This window comes from Megalops cyprinoides, chromosome 16 (assembly GCF_013368585.1).
Source record: "Megalops cyprinoides isolate fMegCyp1 chromosome 16, fMegCyp1.pri, whole genome shotgun sequence".
NCBI classification, from domain to species: Eukaryota; Metazoa; Chordata; class Actinopteri; order Elopiformes; family Megalopidae; genus Megalops; species Megalops cyprinoides.
In genome coordinates, this window is record NC_050598.1 from 30,004,184 (window position 1) to 30,017,452 (window position 13,269).

General features: G+C 44.9%; 1 protein-coding gene across 1 annotated transcript; it reads right to left on the minus strand.

Moving 5' to 3' along the window:
- Window positions 1-4,761: 4,761 nt before the first annotated feature.
- On the minus strand, window positions 4,762-10,259 carry rce1a (Ras converting CAAX endopeptidase 1a). The gene is made up of 8 exons (XM_036548925.1): window positions 9,946-10,259; window positions 8,930-9,032; window positions 7,780-7,863; window positions 7,190-7,268; window positions 6,826-6,993; window positions 6,371-6,442; window positions 5,477-5,539; window positions 4,762-5,054 (listed from the first exon to the last, which is right to left on the minus strand). The coding sequence occupies exons 1-8, from the start codon at window positions 10,101-10,103 to the stop codon at window positions 4,828-4,830; spliced, it is 954 nt and encodes a 317-aa protein (XP_036404818.1). The 5' UTR covers window positions 10,104-10,259; the 3' UTR covers window positions 4,762-4,827.
- Window positions 10,260-13,269: the final 3,010 nt, after the last annotated feature.

A 13,269-nucleotide genomic window follows, 5' to 3' on the forward strand; every position in this document is an offset into this window, starting at 1 on the left:
TCCCTCGAGTCTTTGCCGTCTTTGATTTCCAATTTCTGCCTGTCTGCACAAGGACGGCTTCTGATGAAGACATGCGACTCGAAATGTGATAAAGGAACGCAACGCCAGATCTCTGAACTCGCGCCTCTTTTACGGCCCAGAGGACCTCTGTACCATTTGGCAGAGGAAGGGTGAAACACAAGAGGATAAAACTGGAAATTAACGGCAACCAAAAAGTACATTAATCACGTTGCAGATGTGTTGGCAAAACACTAAATCAGCCTGCCCTGTTCTTATTCCCAGTCGAGCACAATTGAGTGCTCTCTCTGCGCAATCCCATGAGCCAAATGTTCAGCCATTATTAAGCGCTTCATTTTATTTTCTTTCGATTTTCTGTCTGTGTGTGTGTGTAGGGGTGTGTTCACACTGGGAGGGAGACTGCTAGTTGAAATTTGCACTTACATTACATTATCTTATTACTTATCCAGAGCCACCTTATCCATTTATACAGCTAGATATTTACTGAGGGAATTGTGGGCTAAGTATCTTGCCCAAGGCATATAGCAGTGCCTCAGCGGGGAATCAAGCCCACAACCTTTTGGTTACGAGCCCAGCTGCTTCCCACTATACCACACTGCTGACCAGTGTCATCGTTTTGAAAAAGGTGTAACTCATGTCTTTCTCCTGGTCATATTGTGTTCAATTAGACTTAACAGCATAAAACTCACACCTCAGATCTAAACCTGAAACGTTATTGTCTGTCTGTCTCTTAGTGATAGCAGGTCACAAAGTGATTAAATGTTGACATTTATGGGCAATGTCACCATCTAGTGGTCAAAAGTAATAAAACAGAAGATAATAATACTCTCTTAGAAACCATACCTCAATCTTTTAAACAAATGCTATCAGTGGTTAATTTTGCTCAATGTTAGATATTTCTAACCAAATACTAATCCTGAGGTTTAAGCCCGGCAATATGTACAGAGATCAACAATATTAAATTACATTACATTATTACAATATTTAACAAAAAAAGAGTCTATTTCTCTACACCAGCAGGAGGTCTTTACATACAATGACTTCTGAAAAAGAAAAAAAAATGGTCCAATAGCCAAAATAACTGTCTGAATAACTATGTCATTCAGATAACACCAAGGGACTGTTAGCGTCCTGTACATATTCATCCAAACACTACAGACTTATAAAGCTTGCATACTAAAAACACAGTAACAGCAGACCAAGTATGAAACCTTGTTTATTTATATGCAAATAACTGAGGCTTTGTAGTGCCAATGCATCACAAACTCCACAGTAGAGAACCTGTTCCAGATTGTCACAAAACACTGTTAGTAAACATTTTCCACAATTGCATTGCACTCTGTGTAGTTGGAAAGTAACGCGTTTTCCATACAGTGTAATGTCACTAAAATACATCCGATTACAAAATATAGTCCTTATCCTTATTAATATAAACATTTGAATAAACTTCATTCATAACCAGGTGAGTGGGTGAAGAGCCACAGGTGCAAATGTGTGTGCGTTTATATAAATATATCTGCCCTGGATATTCCAAAGTCTAAGAAGTACATTCTTATATTCTTAGTATATCTCTGTAAAATAGTACTTTGCTATATATTTCTTTTGAAAAAATATACATTCATCTCTCTGTTAATATATGCATATATGTGTACCTTCCAGCTGGGTGAAATTATGATGGATCTTTGATTTGGCAATAAACTGAAGAACACCAGGACACACTGTGAAAATGTTCTGCTCAGCTGGTGTTTCTCACCGGCTACACACTAAATACAGTCCTGTGCACTTCAGCTGGTGAACAGGGGAGAAATAACATAAGCTATGCCAATAAACTGAGACATACAGAGAAGATTTCTGCTTGTTGCCAAAAAGGCAGGGGATTTTCTGCAACTGAGCAGCAAAAATATGCAATTCAGCCATTAAAAACCAAGCCTGACCGGTATGACTTCATTCACTTTGAATAGATCAATCGTCTGAAGGTCTCCTTCGCAGGCCTTAGGGGCATTCCTCACGAGCGATCAAAAGCACCTAATAAGTACACACAGGGTATTTTCAGACGCAGCGCAGGGCAGAACCAATGGCTGAGTACCACAGTGGATACTAGTTCCACTGCAAACCCTGAGAGCTTGAAACCCTAAACGCACAAACATGACATGGTCAAATGGCTCCCCCTGCTGTAAACATTCGGTACTCCCAAACACCAGCCAATTGATGTTTGGGTTTTAGTCAAGTTAGTCATTTGTAGCAAAGGCAGGACCTGGGTTTGAGCTCCAACTACATAAGGGTGCCATTTTGAGTGACTTACATCTGTACGGGAATATCTTGAGATAAAACATTGTTCCATTCAATGGAGGTTTGGCAATTTTTTCTTTTCAGAAATGACACAAAACACCCATCCCAAAAGTGTTTGGAGGGCTGAGGGTTCATTCTGATCTTCTGACAACCATTTGTCCACTTGTAAATTTCCTTTGCAATGTGCAGATCAGAGGACAGCAAAAACAGATGGTCACCACGGAAACAAGTCCTCCATCGTGTCACCACTCTGGAACAAACATGGAGACAGGGGGCGGAAGGGGAGGAGTTTGTGGGGAAAAAATGTACCAGGAGAGTCAACGCAGGCCATGAATACTTCAACAAAAGGGTACAACTCTCTGCACTAGTTCTTTATGCAAACCCGGTTTTGCTTGACAAAACTCAGTCCCTGTCCTCAGTCAGTCAATGCAATGCGCTTAGCCCTTGACATGGAGCCAGAAATGCTAATAAGCATTACTATTTCTAATTTCTCTCTCATTATTAAGAGCTGAAGGAGTGTTGAAACGAACATCAGGGATGAAAAAGCTGACTGAACATGCCTTACGGTCTGAGGAACCACACTACTGTTGGAGTGAGCAGGGGCCCTGAGGGTTTTGCCTGTTATTGCTCGTTATTGCTATGGCTAACACTCTCTCTCTCTCACACTGTCTCCCTCCAGGCTGCTCGGCGAGAATCATTCTGCAGCTGTGGAAATCAGCAGTGCCAAACAAGGACCACAGTCGCAGCCGATGCGCAGCCACGCTGAGGTAAGCATCTGCGTTTCCTCACAAACCTCAGGACGAAATCCAGAACAGCCCAAACAAGTGGGCCCAAAGTACGAAAGGTCCTGTCCCTCTACGCCAAGCTGTCAAGCCCGTCTGTGTACTACGCGGAGTGTTTCTAACATGATTCATAGTTACCCACTCCATGCCTGCATGCACTGAAAGTGAAAACCGAGCACCTGAAGCAATTATGAGTTTTAACACAATTCTGCTCAAATGTAACAGTGTATGTCAACTTCAGTGTGGTGTGCATGTGTATGTGTATTACATACATACACATATATAGATATACAAGCATATCTATGCACACTTATACAAAGAAGAGTGCAATATACATACATATCTATATTTTTTCCCCCTACCAAATTGCCTTCACCGACTCATTGCAATGGACCGAATTATCTCCTGGAGGAGGACTCATGTCTCCAATGTCAAATCAATCACCACAACAAGCAATGGTTTTACAATAAAAGGTACAAGTTACATTCCAAGTTCGGTATTGGATGGAGAGACTCCTCCCTAGTGTACCATTCTGTTTTACATTCTAACTGCAGAGTCTGTATTCTGACTATGGGATGTGATGAGTGGTGCAGAACGGCAATGCCTGCAAAAATCTTCAGCCTCTACGGCATGCACACACTGCAAGCAGTGACCTTTAGGTTGGATATCTATGGCAGTGTGGGGTATGGCGGTTAGCATAGCTGACCTGTAGGTCATGAGTTTAAAGCCCATGTTGAAGATTAAAATAAGACGTACAAATTGGTTATGGAATGCACAAATTGTGCCAACATTTGCCCTTTTGTCTGTCAAGGAAATAAAATACTTCTACTCATGAACACTAGACTGTTAAAGAGAGAGGCAAGGTTTTCCTTCTTTAAAATCCCTGCCTTGAATAAAAGTAACAGCATATATTACCCAAAAGAGAGAGAGAGAGAGCGAGAGTAGCTTGAGGTCTCGAAAACTGTTAGGGCTAACAACGCTAAAAGCGAGAACATGTAAAAGGCTTCTACAGGTGATTTTAATATCTTGAAAAACAAGCTGCACCTTTGAATACGTCGCCCCTTGTTAAGGTGGACCCTGAGGACATGGGCGAATACACCAGGTATTACAGTAACTCCTGTGCTGTCCCCCCATGGAATGCTGGGAAATGGAGTGCAGGGTGGGCCTGCTCTGGAGCTGCTCAGCTGGCTGCCATACTGACTGCCCGGGCCTCACAGCTGCAGAACAAGGCCTTCCACCCCTAAACCCTCCCCTAGTAAGATCTTGTTGAAGACCCTGTGTTTGGACATTTTGAGTGTGAGTGTGAGTGTGAGCGAGAGAGTGTGTGTGCGTGTGTGTGTCTGTGTGCGCGTGCGTGTGCGTGTGTGTGAGAGAGAGAGAGAGTGTGCATGTGCGCGTGTGAGAGAGAGAGAGAGAGTGTGTGTGTGCGTGTGTGTGTGTGTGTGTGTGTGTGTGTGTGTGTGAGAGAGAGAGAGTGTGCGTGTGCGCATGTGAGAGAGAGAGAGAGAGAGAGAGAGAGAGAGAGAGAGAGAGAGAGAGAGAGAGAGAGAGAGAGAGAGAGAGAGAGAGAGAGAGTGTGTGTGTGTGTGTGTGTGTGTGTGTGTGTGTGTGTGTGTGTGTGTGTGTGTGTGTGAGAGAGTCTGCGTGCGCGTGTGTGTGTATGTATGTATGTGTGCGTGCGTGCGTGTGTGTGTGTATATTTTTGTGTAGGCATGTGAAAATGTGAGTATGTGTTGAGTCAGGAGCACACAGAGCCGGGGCTGGGTGCCAGGCTGCAGACCGGTGGGAGGCCGCTGTACAGCTGGGGGTCGGTCATGGGGAAGAGCAGCAGCAGAAAGAGCAGCAGCCCCAGCAGGTAGAAGCACAGCAGGGACAGGCGCTGGGGGTGATCCAGGGCCGTGCTCACTGCCGGGAAACCCATGTAGTTACAGAAGGAGTGACACAGCACCGGGCCCAGCAGGTGACCTGCACACAGAGGGGAGGGTCAGAAACACACACACACAGTGCCAACACGCGCACACGCGCACACGCGCGTGCACACACACACACACACACACACACACACACACACACACACACACACACACACACACACACAGTGCCAACACGCGCACACGCGTGTGCACACACACACACACACACACACACTGCCAACACGTGCACACGCACACACGCACACACACACACACACACACACACACACACGCACACACACGCACACACACAGTGCAAACACGCACATACACAAGCTCGCACGTGCACATGTAGACACAAATGTACATATATGCACCCTAGACTGAAAAGCTAGACCTGCACACAGACACATGGAGATCAGAAACACACACACACACACGCACACAGAGAGAAGCCCGTATCCTGGTGCTCACCTGTTCTGATGAAGATGAAGGCAGTGTAGGCTCCAAAAACCGCAGTGTAGGAGAACTGGAATGCTGCAACAGTCACAAAGAGTAACTCACCACCTACCTCTCGCTTACTCATCACTCACTCCCTCCACAGTCTGCCTCATCTGTCACAGTTTACCCTCACACCTGGACAACAGCCTCGTTCACAAACCTCTCATCTGGACACAAGCAGAACAATCACCCCCTCACCTATAAATGCACTCTCACTGATCTCTGTCTCTGAATTAGCTCATCATCAGACAGTTTATTCAGCCACGTTGTAATGCGTGTCCTCGTGTGTGCATGAGTGTGTGTGCGTGTGTGTGTGTGTGTGTGTGTGTGCGCGCACGAGTGTGTGTGTTTGTGTGCGTATGCACATGTGCATGAGTATGCATGTGAGCATGCGTGTGTGTGGGTATGTGTGTATATATGTTTGTGTGTGTGTGTGTTTGTGTGTGTGATATGCAGTGTGTATGTGAGTGTGTGTGTGTGTGTGTGTGTGTGTGTGTGTGTGTGATATGCAGTGTGTATGTGAGTGTGTGTGTGTGTGTGTGATATGCAGTGTGTATGTGAGTGTGTGTGTGTGTGTGTGATATGCAGTGTGTATGTGAGTGTGTGTGTGTGTGTGTGTGTGATATGCAGTGTGTATGTGAGTGTGAGTGAGTGTATGTGAGTGTGTGTGTGTGTGTGTGTGTGTGTGTGTGTGTGTGTGCGTATGTGTGTGTGTAATATGCAGTGTGTATGTGAGTGTGAGTGCATGTGTGTGTGATATGCAGTGTGTATGTGAGTGTGAGTGAGTGTGTATGTGCGTATGTGCGTATGTGAGTGCTGTCTCTGTTTGCACTGTGTGAATGGACCTGCATCACTCAGGTGTTTTACCTGCAGACAGAAAGATGCTGGACACACTGCCTTGTCTGAAGCGCAGCAGCTCAATCACATGGTGGAAGTGGGCTGCAATGACACACAGACACTGCGCAGTTACATTCACATACTGCACAGACACATTCACATACTGCACAGACACACAGATACTGCACAGACACATTCACATACTGCACAGACACATTCACTCACTGGCTGCACAGACACATTCACATACTGCACAGACACACAGATACTGCACAGACACATTCACATACTGCACAGACACATTCACTCACACAGTGGGCAGATACATTCACTCGCACACTGCACAGACAGCTACGGAATCACAGCCACAGACACAGGTAGGGGGGACAGGTAGACACAGACAGGCTGGAGAGGGTCGTAGGTTTGCAAAGTAAACACGGACAGACAGGTGCACGCAGCGCCGACGCAGCGTCTCGGTGACTCACCCACTCCGAAGAAGAGCGGGCAGGTGAAGATGGCAGCTCCGGGACCGGTGCAGGGCACCAGCATGGGCAGCATGCTGGCCCGGAACACCAGCTCCTCCGTCAGCGGCGCCACCACCTGGTTCCTCAGAATCCGCATGTCACTCACACACAGAGCCCAGAACGACGGGTCTGCAGGGGGAGTGAGCATCAGGCAGGCAGGCACACACACACACACACACACACACACACACACACACACACACACGCACATACACACTGCATATCTCACACACACACACACACACATACACACACACACACACACAGCATATCACACACACACACAAGCATGAGGCGGTCTCACAAAGCACAACCACAAACTCACCAATTCCCACTTTGATTCCATCTAGGAAACCCCAGGGGCAGTCCATGGCTAGGTGGACCAGGGGACCCAGGAACAGCACCTGATGGGTGGGCAGAGATTAGACCTGCCTTTGAAGGAGACAGGATCCACCCATAGATCATTTCAGCAAATGAATAATTCATGCTTTGCTGTAGCTTTTGTGACTTCAAAGCCACTTTTAATATCTTTATGATTGATCTCAGCGAGTTATGCACTTCAATAGGAAAAAAATCTATATTTGGTCTCAGAATGCAGCCGTGGTGGAGAAAGAGTCCTTATTATCGATCCAAAGGACCTATTCTCTCTCTGCTGAAAACAACTTCACAGCAGATGAAAAAACAGGCTGTTTTTTACTGTGTTTAAAGCCCACAGCTCACAGGTTTCAGACGTGGGCCCATCAAGAGGTGTTCCGATTTTATGCACAGTCAGGATTAATGAAGAGACACACAGCCCCAGCTAACTAATATCTCCCAAAATGACTCTGCGGTTTACTGATCAGCGGTCTACGGAGACCTGGAAAAACGAGGGCTATGACGGCCAGGCACACAGAGGTAAATGAGCAGATGCGTTACCATGGTGAGCAGCAGCGGCAGAGTGGCAGCTGGCACGATGCCCTCCAGCCGTATTCCCATCAGTGACAGCAGGGAGGGCCCAGGCTGCAGGGGAGAAACCCAGGGGGGAGAGACACGGAGACAGAGAGGAGTCAGACTCCATTTACACCTGGCATTGAAATGCATCCCCGGGGAGATGTTGGGCAACATCAGAGGTTGATGGATTAATGGGCAAGATCAGAGGTCAGAGGTTGGTGGCTGTTTGTGTGTTTGGGTCGGCAGTGTGGCACAGTGGTTGAGGAGCAGGACTCGTAACCAAAAGGTTGCCAGTTCGATTCCCTACTTGGAAACTGCTGCTGTACCCTTGGGCAAGGTACTTAACCCACAATTGCCTCAGTAAATATCCAGCTGTATTAATGGATGATATTGTAAAAAACTGTAACCAATGTAAGTCGCTCTGGATAAGAGTCGTAATCAAATTTGCTGAACCACTTCCCGTGGTGTTCGAGGATGAACTGTGGCCCTGCGGAGGGCAAGTGCAAATGCTCTGAACTCATGAAGCTGTTTCTGACAATTTGCGTCACCCTACAACCCCACTCTTTTGACAATCTCATATGAAACAAAAAAAGAGAGAAAATGTGCAATGCAATTGTTACTAAAAACATTTAACAGAATCGGTAGGAAATAAATGGCCATAATAAAAACACAGTTTTATCATGTTATTTGCCTTTGATTTAAATAGGTTAAATGACTATTTTAATGTCAGGTGAACCACGCCTATCATTCCACCCACCAGGCTATGGTTGGAACAAAGAAATAGGGGGGAGACAGAGATTTGATGAAGCAGGGGGTTGGGTGAGAAACATAAGGAGTGAAAAACAGAAAGAGAGACAGAAAGATAACTGACAGAAAAAAGTGTGGGGTATTTTTATAGACACATAATGTGATTACATCCCATCAATCTTTTTGGGAGATTCTTAGAAGGATATAAAATAAGGATGTGTGACTCGGTGCCCCTGAATGCCTGTAATATTAAATCTTTATTGTTGATGCTGCGCTGCCAGGTGCTGTTCCACACTCAGTAAGGCCAGTTTGGTTTGCGAAATGACGGCGAATACGATGCGAGCCTTTACGCACCGCTGCAAGACATACCGTGCGGTGCTGCACTCACCCTCACGCCGGTGATCTCCTTCCATGCCCACACGAAGGCCGGCGACAGCGCCGAGACGATGAGCACACTGGTGAAACGCCTCTTTATCACAGCCGGGTGATCCCTAACACGCAAACACACACACACACACACACACACACACACACACACACACACACACACACACACACACACACACACACACACACACACACACACACAGAGCAGTCAGGAGCCTATACATTAGTACATTAGTGTTTCTCAACCCTCTCCTGGAGGGCCCCCTGCCCTGCATGTTTTAGATCTCTCCCTGCTCCAACACAGCTGATTCAAATGATCAACTCGTTATGAACAGTTTTTTATTAAGCAGCTGCAGGAGTTCATAACGAGTTGATCATTTGAATCAGCTGTGTTGGAGCAGGGAGAGATCTAAAACATGCAGGGCAGGGGGCCCTCCAGGAGAGGGTTGAGAAACACTGCTATACATAATCAACAGCTTTTGGTGCCCGGGCCAAAAGTGGTGACTTCATTGCGTCAAGTGTCCCACTACAAGTTAGACACTACTGCAGAACAGCGATGCCTGTAGTCACATCTGCCAGAGCCACAGTGTGTCTTCAGTTGTGCTTGACAGGATGTCGTTTAACGATCTGCCCACAACGGGGGAGACTACAACTACAGGGAGTCACAGTTACAACAAATATGGGAGTCACGAAACCAAGTTTGTCAAACTAGTCTCATTACCAAAACTACTAGTATCCAACAATGTGAACACTTAAATGTGGTACTTAAAAATCAAACCGACAAAACCAGGTTTTGCATGAACAAATAAATCAGAGAACAGGCCAGCCAGATTATAGCTAAAACCAATCAAGAGTAAACTACCTGGTACTACTTGATTAGATGGGTCACGGTGCACATAAGTGTTTAGCTCGACTTGCTTTCTTTGGCTAACTACACATCATAGTCTAGTTCACTACGGGGAACCGACCGCAAACTTTGGCCAGTAGCAGCCAATTGAAGCAAAAGACTATAGCTACCTGGGCAGGTCGCTGCGCCACACGTACAAACTTCCGACGTAAGAGCAGGCAAGAAGCAAGCAGGACAGAACAGACACCCAGCACAGTCCGTCGGGAGACACGAAATCGCCATTGTGATTTATTTTGTGCGAGAATGCGGAATCGCCATCTTCTGACATGGCTCGGGGGGGACAGGGGGCGAGGAATGAGTTTTACCGTGGAGTAAAATTTCTCACGCTCAGTTCTGTATCCTTCTTGAACAACTTCCTGTGTAATTACAAGTACATGACCGCAAGCTGCTGGCTGGAGGTAAACATGCAATTTCGGCGCTGTATTTTAACGTCATCATTCTCTTGCTCTTCTTCTGTGGATTTAGACGGTTGAGCTGTGCACACGCTGAAATGGCTTAGGGCTTTGAGATCAGCGGTTGTCTACCGCAACTGCACTAGTGCGCGGAGCCGACAAACATCTTGGTCTTAGCATAGGGCACCACATTGAATAAGTAATTTGGCCTCAATATGACGTTGTCTCAGGCAAATAATTTCTGTAAATATGGTGCTTGATCATTCATTTCCTTCCTGTGTATGTTGTAAAAAAAAAGCGTCTGCTAAATAAATGTAAATGTAAATGTAGTAAATAGCTTACCTTTTTGCTTTTGTTTCAAAAACTCCTTAAAAGATGATATTCCTGTGATTATCTACACAGTAACTGTATAAATGTAAATAAATATATGTATGCGTGTGTCTGTTTGTCTGTATGCGCATGTTTTTCGGTTAATTGTTTTGTTCGGGTATTTATGAGAAAATTGCTTTGGCAATACTGTACATATGTGTGGTCATGGCAATAAGGCTTGTTTGACTTTGAATTTGACTTTGAATTTGAATATTCCATAAGCTGCAACCACTGCGAGCATGCTTTGCATGTAGTAGTACTATTGCTGGTTTCCAAATATGCATGCCAATGTTCAGAGTTATGAAACTATTTCCCGAGCGGAAGCAGAAAAATACATGATTTAACAAATGAGTTTCACAAATTCACTGAAAGATAGGTGTACAAAAATGGCAATGTACAACATCTGGCACAGATAGTGGACAAAGGCTAAAGTTCAAATTTAGCAAATGTATCAGAAGCAGTATGTGATATGACCCAGAAGCATCCACTTAACGAGAAAAATGTGCACCAAACACACAGCACACAGAATGCCATATCATGTTTCCCCACCCAGTGTAGTTATGCTTTTAACCCTGAATGGTCTTGTTATTAAAATTTAATGTTTTCTATTGTACCCCTCAACACAGACTGCTGTATCTCACATAACTGTTTCCCTTTCACTTCATCCCACTGGTGCAAATTGTAATAATCTGAAAGAAAAATCTGAGATGGTGAAACCTATCAACTGTATCACAAATCTATCAGGTTTGCTAGGAAGCTCCATCCATGTCCAATGTATCTGAAGAGCTGAGGGGGTTCATTCAATCCACGAAACAAATGCTTAATGTACCTTCTAAACTAGCTGGAGATTTTTGACGGGTTCAATAGAAAATACAGGAAAATTCCATTTCAGTCCATGGTGCTTCCACATCACAGCTGCTGTCACCAAGCAAAGTGTGACAGTCCAGCTGGGCACATTTTCTGTTATCACAATAACAATGAATAATAATGGACTGCATTTTCTGTATATTGCACCTTTCTTGGGTCTCAGCAGACTTCACAGTGAAGATGACTGACTGAGTTTAACCATCACCAACAGGTAGACCCCATTTGGGCAATACACAGGAGCCCTGTGCACCAGGACATTCACCTCCCATCAGCTGACCTGGACACAGATGGAAGCATTTTGGCAAATGCAGTTGCTCAGTCGCTTTGACACATTTTTCAAAAAATTGTGATGAAATGCAAAACTCTTTAACACAAAAACCCAACACCAAACAGTAGAGTTCCTGCCTTTTGGCACATTTTCTTTTCCGTTCTGTCAGAAAGAAAGCTCTTTATCACCAACCCAGTTCAGTGAGTGTCATTGTCTTGTATAAGGCCAAAATGCTAATTGATATTTTGGCTCATCAGAATTAACAATGTGTAGATGGGGGATGAAACTAGTAGGAATGATGTGAACCAAAATGACACAGGTTTCAAGTACTTTTATTGAAGAAATATTGATGTTTTTGATAACAAGTCTCAAACAGAGCATAGACTCCATCCTCAATCAGAAAGAGACAAAATTTAAATTTTGATGTCATCTATGTATGTTTTTATACCTAGCATAATTATAGATATGGTAGATATTGTTATGGTCTGGTAAATAAGTATTTCAGTCATTTTAATACTGAGTTTTAATTCAATTAGCCATAGCCACGCAGTTCTGAGCCCTGATCCTGACCACTGCACCACACTGCCATAAATATGACAGAAGCACAGATTCTCACAGAATTGTATTCAGACCAGCTCATCTATGCTTTATATGTTCTTTATAATCAGTGATTCCGACTATGTTCTTTTGTGGTTCAAGTAAACTTGGCTCTTGTCTGTTAACAGGCAGCAGTGTAGCATAGTGTTTAAGGAGCAGGAAAGGTTGCCGGTTTGATTCCCATGCTGGGGCACTGCTGCTGTACCCTTGGGCAAGCTACTTAACCCACAATTGCCCCAGTAAATATCCAGCTGTATAAATGGATAACATTGTAAGCTGTAACCGATGTAAGGCGCGCTGTGTAAGGGTGTCTGCTAAATGCCAGTAACGTTAAAAAAAAAAAGAGTAATGTCTCTGGAGACTTTCTGTGGAGAATTAGAAGGGCCTGTATTGTCCTCTCTCATGGGTGGTGTGTGGAGTGCAGTCTGGATACATCCAGGAGAGATAAAGAACAAGGGAAGAGAGCCACCTCTGTGCTTCAGAAGAGGTACCACAGTACGAGCGTCACCAATTTGCATACATTTGGGTGTAAGCGTGACAACAAAAATCCAGGTGGTTTTTCAAGCCCTGACAAGTGGTCTGTGGTGATGCTCTGAAAAAAAAAAACAAAGGTGTGTCAGAACACCCAGGTAAATGAACACTGCAGGTTATTGTGTTTTGTCGTGTGCCATTATTGCATTTATATCAAACATGGCAAGTATATGCCTATTAATATGTATATGAATATGGGTAGACCTGGCGGTATGGGGGTGCCCCCCTAGACGGACCTCAGTGCACCCCCAGTTGTTTCCTGATATCCTGATGTCTACACAGTATTTATGACTTTTTGTGCACCCCTGTGGATGCACCCTTCTGTATTTTCTCCTGGCGCCGAGCCTGGTAGCAGTGTCCTTGTTTATACAACGCTTCATGCCATTTTATTAGATGCACTTTGTACTAGC

What these genes read in the sequence shown, in the direction of transcription:
- rce1a (XM_036548925.1), bottom strand. Translation starts at nt 10,103, where the DNA reads ATGTCAGAAGATGGCGATTCCGCATTCTCGCACAAAATAAATCACAAT. An exon ending in AGGAGATCACCGGCGTGAGG is followed by an intron (nt 7,864 to 8,929) that starts GTGAGTGCAGCA and finishes TCTCCCCTGCAG; the next exon opens with CCTGGGCCCTCCCTGCTGTC. An exon ending in TGGAATCAAAGTGGGAATTG is followed by an intron (nt 6,994 to 7,189) that starts GTGAGTTTGTGG and finishes CTCCCCCTGCAG; the next exon opens with ACCCGTCGTTCTGGGCTCTG.